Source organism: Myripristis murdjan, chromosome 13 (assembly GCF_902150065.1).
Source record: "Myripristis murdjan chromosome 13, fMyrMur1.1, whole genome shotgun sequence".
NCBI lineage: Eukaryota > Metazoa > Chordata > Actinopteri > Holocentriformes > Holocentridae > Myripristis > Myripristis murdjan.
The window spans coordinates 31688270-31702619 of NC_043992.1; the positions used below are offsets into that span (position 1 = coordinate 31688270).

The window sequence follows — 14350 nt, forward strand, 5'->3', positions numbered from 1 at the left end:
TATTTGGTCTAGGATAGTGATCCAGTCCTCCTGCTAATAACAGACAAAACTTTTAGGTATCCAGCGACACTTTTTAAAAGTTATCCGGCTAATTTACTAATCCTGCTTCATGGAATACGCCTCACGGATCCAAGATTTCTATCCAGTTACCCTGTTTGTACAACTCTGCTACCATGTAAGCTCTCCTTCTCTAAACCAAATCAAAGGGGTTTAGCAGCCTAATGGGATTAGGATAAGCCATTAGGAGTAGTTAATTGTCTTTCCTAGTGTTGGTAAGTAACATTGACTAATTTGGCCAGGAACCCCAAACAGCTGATGCTGGCTTGCAGAAACAGGTGGGCTCACTGTTGAGGGCATCCATTCATTATTTACCATTAGCCAAAAAAATGCAATTTAGGTTATACTTAAATATGTCAGTGCCAATGCGAGCAGAAATAAGACTCAACCAGTCCAGTATGTAGGCAGCAGGTACACAGTGTCCCCAGGTATGAGAGGAAACTGTCCTACCAGCCATCAGCATGAAGCCCAGAGGCACCCACTCCTTCTTCCATGTTTGATGGTGCAAAATGAATGAAGTAACACATTATGATTTTTTTCTTCTTTTCTTTCTTACTTTTCATCTCCTTTCTTTGTGACATTGTTTGGTCATATGAAGGACTCTGAGACAACTTTGTTTCTGAGAATTTTGTGAAGAAATGATTATTACACCTCTTAAGCCCGTGTGTGTGTGGGTGTATAAGTAGAGAGAGAGAGGGAGAGGGAGAGAGAGAGAGAGAGAGAGAGAGAGAGAGAGAGAGAGAGAGAGCGAGAGAGAGAGAGAGAGAGCGAGAGAGAGAGAGAGAGAGAGAGAGAGAGCGAGAGAGAGGCAGGAAGGGAGGGAGGGAGGACAGAGGGAGGACATATAGGAAGCCTTTACTCCTTTACTTCAGTTCCACATGGTGGACTGACGCTGCAGGAGCCGGACATTGCTCACTGGATATTTCTGAGAAGCCAGCCTGAATGACTTTTCTCACCTGTTTTCTTCTCTGAGGTAAGCAAACACACACAGTGGCTGAGTATTCTGTGTAGGCTTGTACAGACTGTGACCTGTATAGTCTGTATACAGGTCTGAGACTGAACCAGACAATACGGCAGTCATGGCTGCTTTTCATCACATGAAAACCCACACTTGTTTAATTTTCTCATGTAACACTTGAGCCATGCACCACAGGGAAGTGCACAAATGGAAGTAAGACGGTTCAGAGTTTGTACTTGTAAAAAATTATCATATATTTAGCTATTCAAACAGTGAAACACTTCTCAAATGTTTCTCACTCATCAGATTTTGATGTGAGAACAGTGGAGTGTAATGTGAGGTGTTAAACTCACCTGTTGTCAACAGGAAGGGGCTCTAGTGTTACAAGTGAATTATAATCTAAAGTGAAAAAGGGCTCATTGTCTGAACTGTTTACATCTGTCTTGTAATGCACAGGTGTTAGTGAACCATGAAAAGTATGCTGACATTTAAGAGATTTTTTTGATTGGGCGCATCCTGCTCCAGCAGTGTTAAAGTTTTTACACCTGACGCCGCATGGTGTTTTCTTAGAGACGGGTATCAGTGGTCTGTGTGCACTTCAATGACACGGCTCCGTGTTTCTCATACCCCATTCACTGTGTTTTATGCCCGGCCAAAGCTCCTAACAAACAGCTCCTTTATGAGATTAAGAGATTTCCCTGGCACGCTGACATGGACAAAATTTAGAGAACAGAGGTTGTTTAACCTGCAGCTAATCTCATCTTTATTGGAAAGGAGGGATCAGGCTATTGGATTGGATTGCTGTGGCCTAGAGGGGTTAAAGGGACACCGGCACAAACATTGTGGTGGTGTGGATGGTGGAGTTAGTCAAAAAACTCATAGCAGAACATAAATGACTAGGGTGGCATTGGGTGGGCATCATCAAGACAGCTGGTCTGTCGCTGAATCAACTAAACTCTTGAAGAACAGCATCCAGAGACTAAAACAAAAGGCTGAGATGGCGGCAAATCACTTGCTGTGCTGCCGGTTTGTTCAGATTTGAGTAAATGTGTTGTGTTTCTCCACACGGTTATTGATATCTTTTGAAAGGAACTGCTTTTATGCCATTTATGGACACTGTGGGTGGGTGCTGGTAGACGTGGTCCTGCAGTGTGTTCTAAACAAATCCCATTTCTTAATGAAATCAGCCTTTTTATTTAGGGAGGGAAACATTAAGCCCTACGATATTGATATTAGAAGTTGCATAAAGCAGTACAGAATCAGTGCAAGGAGTATCCAAGACTTTTATTTTATGCATACAGTACACTTTCTCAGAGGGGAGCTCACTGCAGTCAGTCAGCACTGCTTGTTTACGATGACTTCAGTCTTGTCTTGCTGCACATAGCCACGCCACAGAGACAAACACAGTGCATTCATAAGGTACAACAGTAATGAGACTCGTGCTCACAGCGAGTACAACAGCTATAATGCATATCACACTGTCCACCCACAGCATTACTAATCATGTGTCCTTGGAACGGATGGATCCCAAATTAATTAAATGGATTGGCATACAGCATGCTCTCAATTGGATTACTCCTCCTGATGCAATCTACCTATAGTTGTTTTTAGATGCAATACTCAAAACAACCTCGTTGAAAATATCTACCTCTGCATGAATATTTGATTTAGCAGACTGGGACTCTATGTGTGTCCCTTGGCAATTCACCACTATCACGATACAGAAAGTCAGGGCCAAAGTGCTGTAAACATGAAAGGGTACAAAATCGTTATGCCCGTTGAATTTTCTGTACACTGTGATGAGCATGAGAGCCTTCTTAAACAGTTTTTTAAATCAGTTCTGGGACCAAAATTGCTACATTTACCCATAGGAGAACAATCCTTCAGCTAATACAATGATTTGCCAAGACAACACGACACAACAGTGTCCAAAGAGGTGGAGAAAAAGAGAAAAAGAGAGAGGTGAGGGTGATAACAATAACATATGATCGTTGGCAGAGTATGAAAACCATATGGAAGGAAGCATGAAAAAGTTGGAGGAGGTTTTTAGCTGATTTTACAGGGCATTATCCTGTAAACTTGGTCGCAAGAAACAAGAAATGATGTTATTTATCTATATTTCTCTGACTATTCACTGACACTGTTTGTGTGTGGTTTGTCTGACAGAAGGGTGATCTCTCGTCATGTGACAGAAGACTCGGCATCGTCTGAATCTGCCAGTTCTCTGCTGACTTCCTCGTGTCCTCTGCAAAGCTCCATTTTTGCCATTGAACTGTGCCACAGAGTTACTGTGGTGTGTTATGTTCGCAACTCCAGGCCCGCTGATGCCAGTCCTTCAAACTCCAAAAAGCACTGACCACTCTGGTAAACATAAACACCTAGATGCTCCATTTTTGAGATTGTATCGGTTTTTTGATGTCCTCTCTTAGAGTACCATCAGAGTTGCAATATTTACTGAATAGTTAAATAGTACACTGATCCTTCCCAAAATGAATACTTACCAGATGGTTGTGTATCTGTGATTTTATCCTCTAGACTACAACATGCTGCACACTCAGGAGGTGAGAGCACATGCGCTTGCCGCTCAGCAGCCCTCCTCATGCGTGTACACCCAGCACCAACACATGCATCAGCACATTCACCGGCACACCTTCACTCCCGTGCTTCACCGTTGCCCCACCATCTTACCTGCTCCATCTGTAATGGGGACCCAGGACGATGATGTGAGAAGTCCCTTTGCTTTATGTCCCTTGTGGTCTCGTTATACATTACAGTCGAATGGATTGTGGTGATTTCTTTTCATGACCTGACTGATAGCCAATCACAGTAGTTCCTCTCTACAGACACAGCATGAGCTACCTTTAATGTCTGTTGAGTCATATCACTGCTTTCACCCCTTTCTGTTTGACACTTAATCAGTGAGCTTAATTTGAACTTCTGCCTCATTCTACAGCTCATTCAGCCGCAGTCCAGACAAACCCCAAAGCCGCCCTCTTTCACCTCCTTTGCTGCCGTCCACAAAACCTCACAGGGCAGCATCCAACCAAAGGTACACTCATAACGCACCAGTCATGAACGAGCATGTAGCAATGTGCATTTCTAGTACCTTTTGCAGCTCACTAAACTGTCAGACTGAGGGAATTTTTTTTTTTCAAATTGAAAGACTTGTAAGAACTGCCAATTTTCTGTATAACCTTTAAACTTTTTTTTCCTCTTCTCAGAAACAAAGGAGGTGGGGTGCAATGCATGTCTGCATTGCATGGCAGATCTATTACCATAAGCAAGTCAAGGTAACAATTAAATTATTCAAATGTTTTGTCACATAACATAATATTCAACCTTGAGTTCTTCCACATTTTGGAGTGTTACAGCCTGAATTCAAAATGGATTAAACTGTTTCACAGAAATTTAATCCATTTTGAATTCTGCAACACCACAAAATGCAGAAAAAGCCAAGAACTAGGTACCCTGTATGTACCCATTAGAAGAGCTTGAAGGCATCACTTAGGAAAGACAAACTTGTTGACAGCATCATTTTGTATCTGGTTCCACAAATATGTCACACTTTCCCCTCTGTGTTTGCAACAGAAAATGCAGGTTAAACCTCATAATCTTCACCAAGAACTGGTGCCTGAGTTTCCATCTGCCATCAGTCTAACTGATATAATGCAGCAGCACAAGGAATTAGTCCAATCCTCCTGCATCTGCTCCAGTCTAGGTGAGTTCAAAGACAACAATGTAATGATAAAAATCATAACCACACAAGAGAAGACTGTAAAGTTGATCAAACTCTTCTGCTTCCCGCTTCTTAGAATCTCCCCGTGGACAGTCTCAACATGAAAATGTAGGAATAAACTTCACGGAAATGAGTGGGACAATAAAAAAAGAGGAAAATATAAGCCAGTGCAGCAAAACTCAATCCCCTGACCAGTGTTACAGACAATCACCAGCGCCTCAGCACAGGCATCCAATCAAGAGGGAGAAACTCGACTGGGACAACTGGGGACAGTCGAGTAATCAACGCTGGCACAAAACAGAATTAAAAATGGATGAAACGCGAAGTGAGAAGAAGAATGAGGAACTGATGATGATTCCCAAGGCTTTTCCTCTTCCAGAGAAGTCTGTGCACTTGACACTGACTCCTGAAACGCACAGTGGGAGTCATAAATGTGAACCAGGTGACCGGAAAAGACAGCTTGAGTGTGGAAGCCATGTGCATGTGAAGAGGCTGAAGCAGGAAGTGGGGGAAGATGACCAGCATGATTCATCCAAGAAACTGCAACCTCATCCAGCCTTAAGCGATCCGTTTCCATCAAGACAGACTCACACTTCATGTTCAGATCCACCCTTGAGCACCATGCCAGAGAAGCATATTGCCTTAGTGGATGACATGGCTGCTCTGTACTCTGTTGGTAACACACGTCATGTGGCCAGGACATACAACACCACGCCTGGAGGGATCATCTCCTACCCAGCAGCTGGACAGTATCCTTACCCAGTTCCATCATGGGAAGCGTTCTGGGATGTACACAGGAATAAGGACCCATCCAACAAGAGAGGTTACTTTCTAAATCGTGAAGTGATCAGCATGCCCGACGCAGCATGGTGGCTCAGAGACAAAGCGTTTCATTGCATCCCTCCAGCACACGTTCCTTTCCATGTTGCTTTGAGGCAGCAGGAGGATGTCTGCCTCAGAGGCCGACAGTTTCTGCACTCCCTCCGCGAGAACTACCATCCCTACCGTTCTGTCTCCATGGGTCCTCTCCATCAGTCTGGCCCTCTGACCTCTGTCTATCCAGCGCCCCACGTGTCCAACGGGAGCTTGACACACCAGAGGCTGGCTACGTCTGCAAGATTTGCCCGTTTGTGTCCATAAACTCTCTCCCTCTCACTCTGGTCTGCTCTTTAGTAAAATGGAGCGCCACATTCTGTTATGATTCCCTTGTTAAACTGGTTGTGTGCCCAGGTATATTAAGATGCATGACAGAAGTGCTGTGAAAAGAAATTTAATGTCATAACAAAAATCAAGATATGGATATACAAAAAAAAAAAAAAAAAATGCATGGAACGGGAATTGGACAAGTGATATGTAAAATTCTTCAAAAATGTAAGTTTGCAGATCAACGCAAATCTGAAATGTGAACACTACTGAATGCCATTATGATACCTGGTGGTTATGGTAATCTAAAAATAAGAGGAAGAAAAGTATTCCTCTAATACTGTAGATGGACTGACTTGTTCACTGAAAACTTGCTGCTTTGTAGATGGAGTTCTGTTTCAAAACTATGATACACATAATGCCATTTGACTGCCTCAGAATCATAATGGTATTTCACACAAAACAGGAACACAGAGCATAAAGCGTAAGGAAGAATACTTCACAGAAGAACTCTATTAGTGCCACTTTTATCATCACATTTATGATTAGCGTTACTGACCACAGTGCTTCGCAAAAGTATTTAGACCCTTTGAGGTTTGGGACATTTTGTTGTTATTTCAAAACACATTTACTTGAGATTTACATTCGGTTATATGCAAAGGACTCTGCTTTAGCAGTAAAAAAAAAAAAAGAAAGAAAAGAAAAGAAAGAAATGCATGCTGACAAAGCTGGGACTGAATGGGATCTTAAGGTGCGAGGTGAACTCCCCATCTGAATATTTAAATGCAGTAAGGTCTATATGGTTTGTTTATGGATATTTGAGTGCATCTTTCCATCACTCTGAGAAAATACATTATTTGTCATGTCTGTCAGCTTTTTTCTGTTTAACATCTCCAGTGACTTCCACTGTAAAAAAAACATGGACTGGAGAAACGCACAGAAAGACCCACGTCCTGTATTTTCGACTGCAGTTACTGGAAAAGGAGGATTTATATTTTCTTTTAAATCTCTAGAACTGTACTCAAATGCTAATTCATAAATGGAACACACATCACAACTGTGCTGAAGTAGAGTCCACCCTGCACCCTTAAATTTTTCAGAGTCCCTCCTGATCCAGTGAAAGGAACTCGACTTGGTATTCTTATGTTTTGTTTTCTCACTGATAGAGCAGGACAAGCAGAAATGCTTAGAAGGAAACACTGTTCAGAATCACTGTCTACACTATCTAAACACAATCTAAATCTGACATCTGAGTAACAGATGAAATGATGAACAAACTGTTTCTAGTGTGGCAGTTTAGACCAAACAAAGCAAGTGTTGGATACCTATGCAAATTTAATTTATGCTACTTTAATAAAAAAGGGGAAATAACATTCACTTGTGTGTTTTATGTTTTGTTTTCTCATTGATGGAACTTAGTGCTCTGTGTAGACCTAAAATCCTAACTAGATGCAGTTTGAAACAACTTTCGAACATACCAAAATGTGCAAAACATCAAGGATCTGAATACTTTTGAAAGGCATCATATCTCACAGAAACACTGTACTCCATATGAGGCAATCTCAAGCAAACACCAGTCATCACGAAGCTCAGCTGCCGCACTACAGGTACTGAGAGCTGCTGTAGTGCTATTGTGGTCTCCAAAACAGCTACACAATCAACAGTTTAATCAACAATAGTTGTGTTGACTGGGATATTTTCATCAGAACATAGTGTACCCCCAAAAAACACAGGAGGCCATGAAGGAAAAGTTCAAATTTCCACTGAACAATACACTGAACACCAGTCCTGTGGCTGCATGCTAACTAGGACAGACGATATGTGAGATTTAACCCATGAGGATGAATGTTGTAATGGAGGGTGGAGGATTCACACCACATCCATGCCCAGGCCCCTGGCGACCTCCGTCAGCGCCTTGACTGCTCCACATGTCCCACTACAGTCAGCCTCCTCCGGGGGTAATTCTTCAGGCTCGCCATCTATTTGAGGGATGCTGCTCATGACACAGTAAACTGGAGAGTCACTATCCCGGGGGCTGGGCTGAGATGAAATGTCCTCGCCTCCTGATAGCTCTGTGGAGGAGGAGGAGGAGGAAGAGCAGGATGAGGGGGAGGAGGAGCTTGCGGGAGAGTTGCGGTTACTCTCTGGTCTGACATCAGCCTTCTTGGCTCTGCTACTGGTGCTCGGGCCTTTCCGAATGACCTGGCGCCCCGTTTCCATGTCCTTCATTATCTCCTGGGTCACCTCCACTGTTTCATAGCGCACCATGTTTAATTTCAGGTAGCCGTCTTCATCCTCCTTGTATCTGTGAAAGAAATGCAACAAAAACAAAAACAAAACAAAACAAAAAAAACAATCATGAAACTCTTAGTATCTCTTGATGGCTGATGACTAAAAGAAAAGCAGATTATTTGAGGGGTTATCGCAGGGCTAGTCATACCTAAAGCGGGAGTGCCCAGAAGGCCATTTCAGCTGGTGCTTCTTACGCAAGTGCAGGGTGAGAGTATAACACCAGGAGTAGGTCCTATCACAAATATGGCATTTGTATCTTGAGACCATACCACCCTGTTGGTCAAAATCAAACAATAATCTAAGTTAACAAAACACTGTCACTGAGCTCAATGTGAAAAATTATGGTAGGTTGTGTGACTGATTTCAATAAGTGATATGGAAGCACAAAGCAGACAGAAAGCTGACAAACCTCATGCACTCTCTTGTAGTGCTGGCTCATGGTGTGGGCCATACGAGAAGAATAATCACAGCCCTCCACCGTGCAGTGGTAGGCAGCACCCTCATTATGGGTCTCCATGTGTTTCCGTAGATCGTTCTGGTTCTTGAAGCTGTAAGTGGTCACAGACAGGCAGACAAAAACTGCAACATTATTTCATGAAACTGACAAAGTGAATTCATAAACTGACTGAATGAAATGTGCCTGTGTAACAGCATGCTGCTCCAAGACAAGTCATTAACTTGCAGTACAAAGTAGAGGAGACACTGGTTCCTTCTTTAAACTTTTTTTTTTTTTTTTTTACAGCTTTAGACTGCACTGAAAAAGTACCATCAAGATGGATATAAGTACTTAAGTGTTTTTAATACGGGTCCTACAGCATTCTCACCATGACAGAAATTAACAGCCCAGACTGTTAAACAGCTTGTGTTTCTATTTTTATCAACATTTAATATTAAACAATGCCATATTACATACTGCTGTGTCCCAGAAACCCATGAAAACCACAATAAAAATTAAATAGTCATTCAATCGTTTTTTTTTTTTTCTTACAAGTTTCCATTGTGCCATAATCCAACATCTATGGAGAAAGAATTTATGTGAAAATGGCACATTAGGTGCAGATGATGTGATAGAACATGATTTATTAATAATCCCTGTCAGGAAATTAGTTTTGCCTTGCTATAGAACAGCAGCACATCTAAAACTAGTAGGGATTAAGTATCTTGTCCAAAGAAGCTTCAGCAAGTCATACGTCTCCGACAGCATTTGAACTCAGGTCTTCCAGTAGGACATTTCCATATGCACTGTCATCCTGCTACAGATGCAAACAACATCTGATCAGCTGTTTCGTCAGAGGTCTACCTGCTCTCACAGAAGTCACATGGAAAAGGCCGCTCGTCACAGTGACGGAACTTGATATGAATCTTCAGAGTTGCCAAAGTGGTGCAGGTCATGTCACACAAGGGACACTTGACATGATTCACTGGAAGCAAATGAAAACATCAGACATGTGATCATGACTTGTACCCTTAAAAGGTCACTGGTGAACGCTTTTCAACTGCGTGCCTTTTCAACTGCGTGATCATACTACAGACCTACAAGTTATTATTTATGTTAATGTGCCAAAGTAACAGGACACAGTCTTTAATTTTGTAATAGAGAAGAGGCACATCTGTCCTTTAGATAACCTCTGTTTTTAATATCAGAATTGCTGGGAGGGCAACACAGAAATAGACTGTCATTTCATATCAAATCATGCGTTTTCAACCATTAATAATCACTGACATCTCACATACTACATATTCATTTCTGACATTGTGTTCAGAGCTCAAATGATATGATTTTTTTTTTTAAGTTAAATGTATTACACTGCACACATTACCTATGCTGGCTGAAGGGAAGGCCTTTTTCATTTTCTGCAGGTGTGCAACCATAAGAACAATCTAATATACTGAAGTAATATATTGAAAGTATATAGAGAGTGTATGCATGCACAAGCCACTGCAGTTGCTCTTGTTTGTTTTCTTATTTTTTCAGGTTATAAAATTCTTCCCCTTTCTGCTAAATTTGATTTTTTTTTTTTTACAGTTTCCACAACCACCCTCACTATGACCGAGATATATCATAATTACTGTAAATCACTTTGATCTGAGCATCTCCATCAGTGCTCTGCTGTTAAACTCCTGTTAATTTACTGCTGACCCACATTATACTTTGCATTCAGCTACCTTTGCACATTAACATTAATTTTTGCACTACATTTGCACATTTTTCCAGTTATAGACTGTATTATTTTTTACTTGTTTCCTCTTTAGTGAATTGCTGTTTACCCACATTAGACTTCTTCATTCTTGCTCATTATGGTTCATTTTTACACATTACAGTTAATCTTATTGTTAAAGTACTATTATTCTACCTTGCAGATTTTTCCATTTTTGTACTATTGCACACACTGAATTTGCACAATTTTCTATTTACCTACTGTTCATTTATTGTTATTATCATTTTAATTTCAAAGTAGTTTTTACCTTTTTGCTGAGGCTATTTACTTCCTCTTTCCTTGCAACTGTGTGTTGAACAACTGAGTAACTGTGACAAAGCAATTTCCCTGCAGGCATCAATATCATTTTTCTGAATCTGAATCTAAAATTTATGTTTGCTGTGCACTTTAATAGAATAACATTGTTAGTACAAAGTCCAAGAAAAATGTAAATTTCAATTAGCAACCGCATATCAGCTACTGCACAGTTACAATATCACTAATTGGTCCAGTCCCAGACACTTAATGGTTAGAGTGGTAGGAAATCCTTACCATGCTGTCGCACATGATCCCTCAAAAGCCTCTCATTGGCAAAGCCTTTGCCACAGTGCTCACATACCAGGGACTCTGTTAATATGAATAAAACCATAAATCAGCATTATTCAGTACAATTAACATATGAGAGTACTACCAAAGTCAAGCCAACCAAACGGGCCTTCTTCTCACCTTCTGGCTGAGCTTGCCTGTGGAGGTGGTCAAAAAACTTTGTGTTGCTGGAGAACATGCAGCCACAGGTAGGACAAGCGACAACTCTCTCCTGAGTGTGACTCCGCAGGTGCTCTCTCAGACGATACTTGATCTTGAAGAAGGCATCACAGCCTACGAGGCAAAAACGAAGATAAGAGCAGACATAAAAGTCGGTCAGCCTTACTATGCCAAAGGGGATGAAGCAGGACACACTAACAGCCTACATCTCCCATGGTCATTTAGACTCTTTTTGCTAGTTTTACCTCTCCAGTGGCAGAAGAGAGCCTGCTGCATATGTGAGAGTGGCTGCTGGTCGATGCACTGAACGTGATTATCCACATGCCGGTAGAACCACTCTGGATTGTTAAATGTACACTGTGCAAAGACACAAAATACAAACACTTGCATAAAAAGATAATCTCAACAAAAATCTGACCATCAGTAAAATTATTCATTAATACATGTGTATCATACATTGTATGGCTGTTGCAGCTTTTCACTTTAAACAAACTTGAACTTTGGTCCTTATATGAGACCACATGGCAGCTAAATATGCTCATTAGTTGCTCTGTACTGCTCTGGGCCGCTGATCCAGGATACTGTATTTGTCTCTTTACTGCCATAGTGCAGCAAAACAGCTCCCACAATAACACTGTTAGCACATAAATGAATGAAAACAAAGCTGATTACACCAATATAAAAAGCAACAAGTCTAGGTATCCATTTTGAGGAAATTTAACACCTCTTTCTTGTTATTTTCCCATTTGAACTGGAAAGTAGATTCAGCAGGTGGTGTGTGCAGCAAACTTCCGCATAGTGGCCTTGCATCAGGAAGAAACACCCTGACAATACTCCCACTGATAACTGCAATTACATGAAAAAATGGGAACAGCAATTCTGTTGTTTGTTTACATTGGCATAATCACCTTTGCTCACATTACTTTATGTGCTGAAAGTGATATTTTAGGACTGGTTTTGCCAGGCTATGGAGGTGAATCAAGAGAATTAGCAGCCAAGGAGAGCACAAAGCAACTAAAATAAGGATATTTCTCCACGATACAGACTCACATAACGCCCAGGTAACTATACATCCCAACGCTCACCACAATTCAACTTCGTTTTAAATTAGGTTTGACAGTATACATACATCACAGTGCTCCCACTGGCAAACAAGCCTGTCTGAGCCTTCGGAAACCAGGTTGTTGCAGTGCGGGTCCTGGTTGCAGCTAGGAAGCTCAGGGTGGGCCTTCAGCAGCTGTGTCCCAATGAACTTGAGCTTGCCATGATAAGTATGGAAATGGGCATGGACCTCCAGCTCCCAGGGGCTGCCCATGGCCAGATACTCACATCCCTCCCAGAGACAGGCGTAGTCATCTAAACAGGAGGCAACAGGTTACTATAGGATGTTCCAGGAGACAAGACATTTGACTGACATAGACTGAATCCTTGTGTTTGTCAATGGCAGATCAAATGCTGGTCTAAAAGCCAAATGACTTTTACATAAGCTCGCAAAAGAAATGACATGGCATGCGTATCTCACACATGCAACCTCCTGAACCCACCGAGTTCCTCCATGGCGTCTCGGTCTCCCAAGTGGTCCATTAAGTGCGCTGACATGTGGTCGCTCAGTTCCTCCATAGTCTTGCCTTTGAAGGTGCACATAGCCCATTCACAGGACACCACCATGTTAACGAGATTCTTCTTATTTGCCATGACGATGATGACAACGGTGACCCCCGGCTGGTTAGCTATTACTGCTCACACCAAATCGTCAACACCTGGACACAAAGCATTATGACCATCATTGCAAAATAAAAAACTGACAACAAAAACAACTGACAAATATATGACAGTATAGCTGTTTAAACAAGCTCTCTAGAGTCATCTTTTTTTTTTTTCTATTTTTGAGTCTTTTTCATTGTTAGTTTGGCTTTGGTTCTTGCTACAAATGAATTAAGTGGTTTAGAAATAGGACTATCCTGTATATTTCTCTTCAGGGATACAAAACTGACTGTTTTGTGTCTGTGTGTTGTGTTTGTGTGTTTGCACATAATACATATAATGAACTGCCAGCAAAAGCAATCAGACCTACAGACTAATGGTATTTTTAGTAGGCCATAAATTTGTTGGCTCAACATAACATTTGATAGTACAAAAAATATTGAAAATGTTTTGTGCACATAGTGGAGAAGAAAAGAAGTCTGAGAGAAGCCTTAAACCAGGTTTGCACAAGTTTGCATAATACTCTAATTTGACTTTCCTCATCTATTTATAAGCCAGGTGTCCTGTTCATCTGTGAGCATTTAAACAGTGTCTTAATGGTATTTGGAGAGTGCTAACACAGTTTAAACAAGCTCTCTAGAGTCATCTTAGGCTGGATAAAACTGAACATGTTTGCTGCCTTGGGTTCTCCAAACTACTAACATGAATTAAAAACACATTTATAAATTAAGGACCATGAAGACCATCAAAGGCGAATGTGGTCGTAATTTGCAGGGGAGGGCAAGCAAAAATTACCTCTAAATTATGTCCATGGTGACGTAATTTTATAGTTTTTTTTTTTTTTTTTTTTTTTTTTTTTACATGGTCTGCATTCCAGTCTTAGTCAATGAACTTGAAGGCAGAGTAACATTAGCAGAATGACTGGTGCTTTCTGGATTGAGTGTCCGGCTGGTGCTCGTAAATGGTGATTTCACCGTCTTTATCTAACGAACAGCATTTATTTTGTGTCCAATTTGTCGCATATTTTAGCATACGAGCTAACTTAGCCTGCTCCTTTGTTAGCCAATGCAAAGAGTACACTTGCTGGAGCCGATGTGCTGGTCGATAAACACGCTAAGTTATGTCGTTAGTTTAAGTTAATGCCTGCCAAATGTTTGTGCCCTTACCTTCACTTTTCTGCCGGAGTTGTACTTGATACCGTAGCCGTCCTGAAATCCTTAACAGAAGAAACCGTTGAGTCTTAACGTTACTTGGGGGATTTTTCGGCTCCCACCGTTGTCTCGGACACCGAGGAGAGCGACACACATTTTAATCCCACACGGTAACCTTAACAGACTACCTGACACTGCTAACACTTTATTAAATTAGGAATTGTCTCGTAATAATATATTCTGCTTTCAACCGAGACCAAACGCTATGCTCCTTCGCTCTCCAGCTTTCACTCAGCCACAATAAGACTTCCGGTTCGCGTTTTTCAAAATAAAAACATCATTTCTA

General features: G+C 41.4%; 2 protein-coding genes across 3 annotated transcripts; one reads left to right on the top strand and one right to left on the bottom strand.

Annotated features, from left to right (window-relative positions):
- Positions 1–926: 926 nt before the first annotated feature.
- LOC115369937 (uncharacterized) lies at positions 927–6074 on the top strand. 2 transcript variants are annotated; one of them, XM_030066673.1, is made up of 7 exons: positions 927–1030; positions 3182–3379; positions 3551–3738; positions 3969–4064; positions 4237–4305; positions 4604–4733; positions 4828–6074. In XM_030066673.1, exons 2-7 carry the CDS (start codon positions 3316–3318, stop codon positions 5889–5891), a joined length of 1611 nt encoding a protein of 536 aa, XP_029922533.1. In that variant the 5' UTR covers positions 927–1030; positions 3182–3315; the 3' UTR covers positions 5892–6074. The 2 variants fall into 2 exon arrangements, with proteins under 2 accessions (XP_029922533.1, XP_029922534.1); XM_030066674.1 differs by having other exon boundaries at positions 3551–3576.
- Positions 6051–14304, bottom strand: LOC115369938 (histone H4 transcription factor). The gene is made up of 10 exons (XM_030066675.1): positions 14020–14304; positions 12694–12909; positions 12279–12505; positions 11395–11506; positions 11111–11263; positions 10937–11011; positions 9487–9607; positions 8596–8734; positions 8335–8459; positions 6051–8199 (listed from the first exon to the last, which is right to left on the bottom strand). Exons 2-10 carry the CDS (start codon positions 12842–12844, stop codon positions 7764–7766), a joined length of 1539 nt encoding a protein of 512 aa, XP_029922535.1. The 5' UTR covers positions 12845–12909; positions 14020–14304; the 3' UTR covers positions 6051–7763.
- Between the last annotated feature and the right edge of the window lie 46 nt (positions 14305–14350).